Here is a 779-nt window from a genome sequence, read left to right as displayed (position 1 = left end):
CGCCGCTACCACCACCTCTTCATCTAGCAGCGAGACGACCAGCTCCAGCCAGACCTCGGCGTCGACCACTCGGCCTACCTCCCAGCCTACCTCCGCTTCCTCTACCTCCTCTTCCACCTCCACCTCCGAGTCGCAGTCTGAGAAGTCGTCGTCGTCCAAGACGACTACCGACGAGCCCACCACCGCTCCCACCACCACCGAGGGCCCACGCACCACCACCTACAAAAGCACTACCACCTTGCCCAACGGCCAGCAGAGCACCGTCACCCGCGTCACTGTCATCCATCCCACCCAGACCGCCACCGCCGCCAGTCGCACCGGCCCGGCCCCCGGTCTGCAGACCGATTCCGCCGCCTCGACCGCCAGTTTCGCCCGCGAACTGTGGTTGATGGTTGGGGGCGCCGCCCTCGTCGCCATGGCGCTGTAAAGTCTTGCATCTCGCGTTGTTTCATTCCTGGCCGGTGTTGATTGCATCTGCGGCGTTGAATGTGTCTCTCCTTTCCGCGGTCTCATGAACCAGAACCTGCATTGCTTACGATCCCACGATGTCTCTCCTTAGCGTGCATATTAGATCATGTATGAATTGCATTGAACATACCATCAGAGCCACCAACCAACCAAGTAAAGAAGTAAAACGGATCGGGTATGAGTATGAGTATTATGTCCAGCATCTATATATCCACCAACCCCTCTCCCCCGTAGATCCATCAGAATCCCAAGACAACAGCCTACACCGGGCTGCCACCGCTTCCTCCTCCGTCCAGTACCGCACATACTCT

The 779-nt window shown here is 58.8% G+C and overlaps 1 protein-coding gene across 1 annotated transcript in view; it reads left to right on the top strand.

The window, feature by feature from the left end:
- ATEG_08146 (putative GPI anchored cell wall protein (Dan4)) overlaps positions 1 to 427 on the top strand; it is a gene marked incomplete at both ends in the record, with an annotated part of 2,213 nt that extends 1,786 nt beyond the window's left edge. The window contains one exon of the mRNA XM_001216767.1: positions 49 to 427. Coding sequence (XP_001216767.1) covers positions 49 to 427 — 379 coding nt within the window. The remainder of the gene's footprint in view (positions 1 to 48) is intronic.
- Between the last annotated feature and the right edge of the window lie 352 nt (positions 428 to 779).

The sequence above is a fragment of the Aspergillus terreus genome, genomic scaffold, assembly GCF_000149615.1.
Source record: "Aspergillus terreus NIH2624 scaffold_12 genomic scaffold, whole genome shotgun sequence".
Lineage (NCBI taxonomy): Eukaryota > Fungi > Ascomycota > Eurotiomycetes > Eurotiales > Aspergillaceae > Aspergillus > Aspergillus terreus.
Note: the sequence above shows the minus strand (reverse complement) of the source record. Positions and strands in the feature narration are given on the sequence as shown.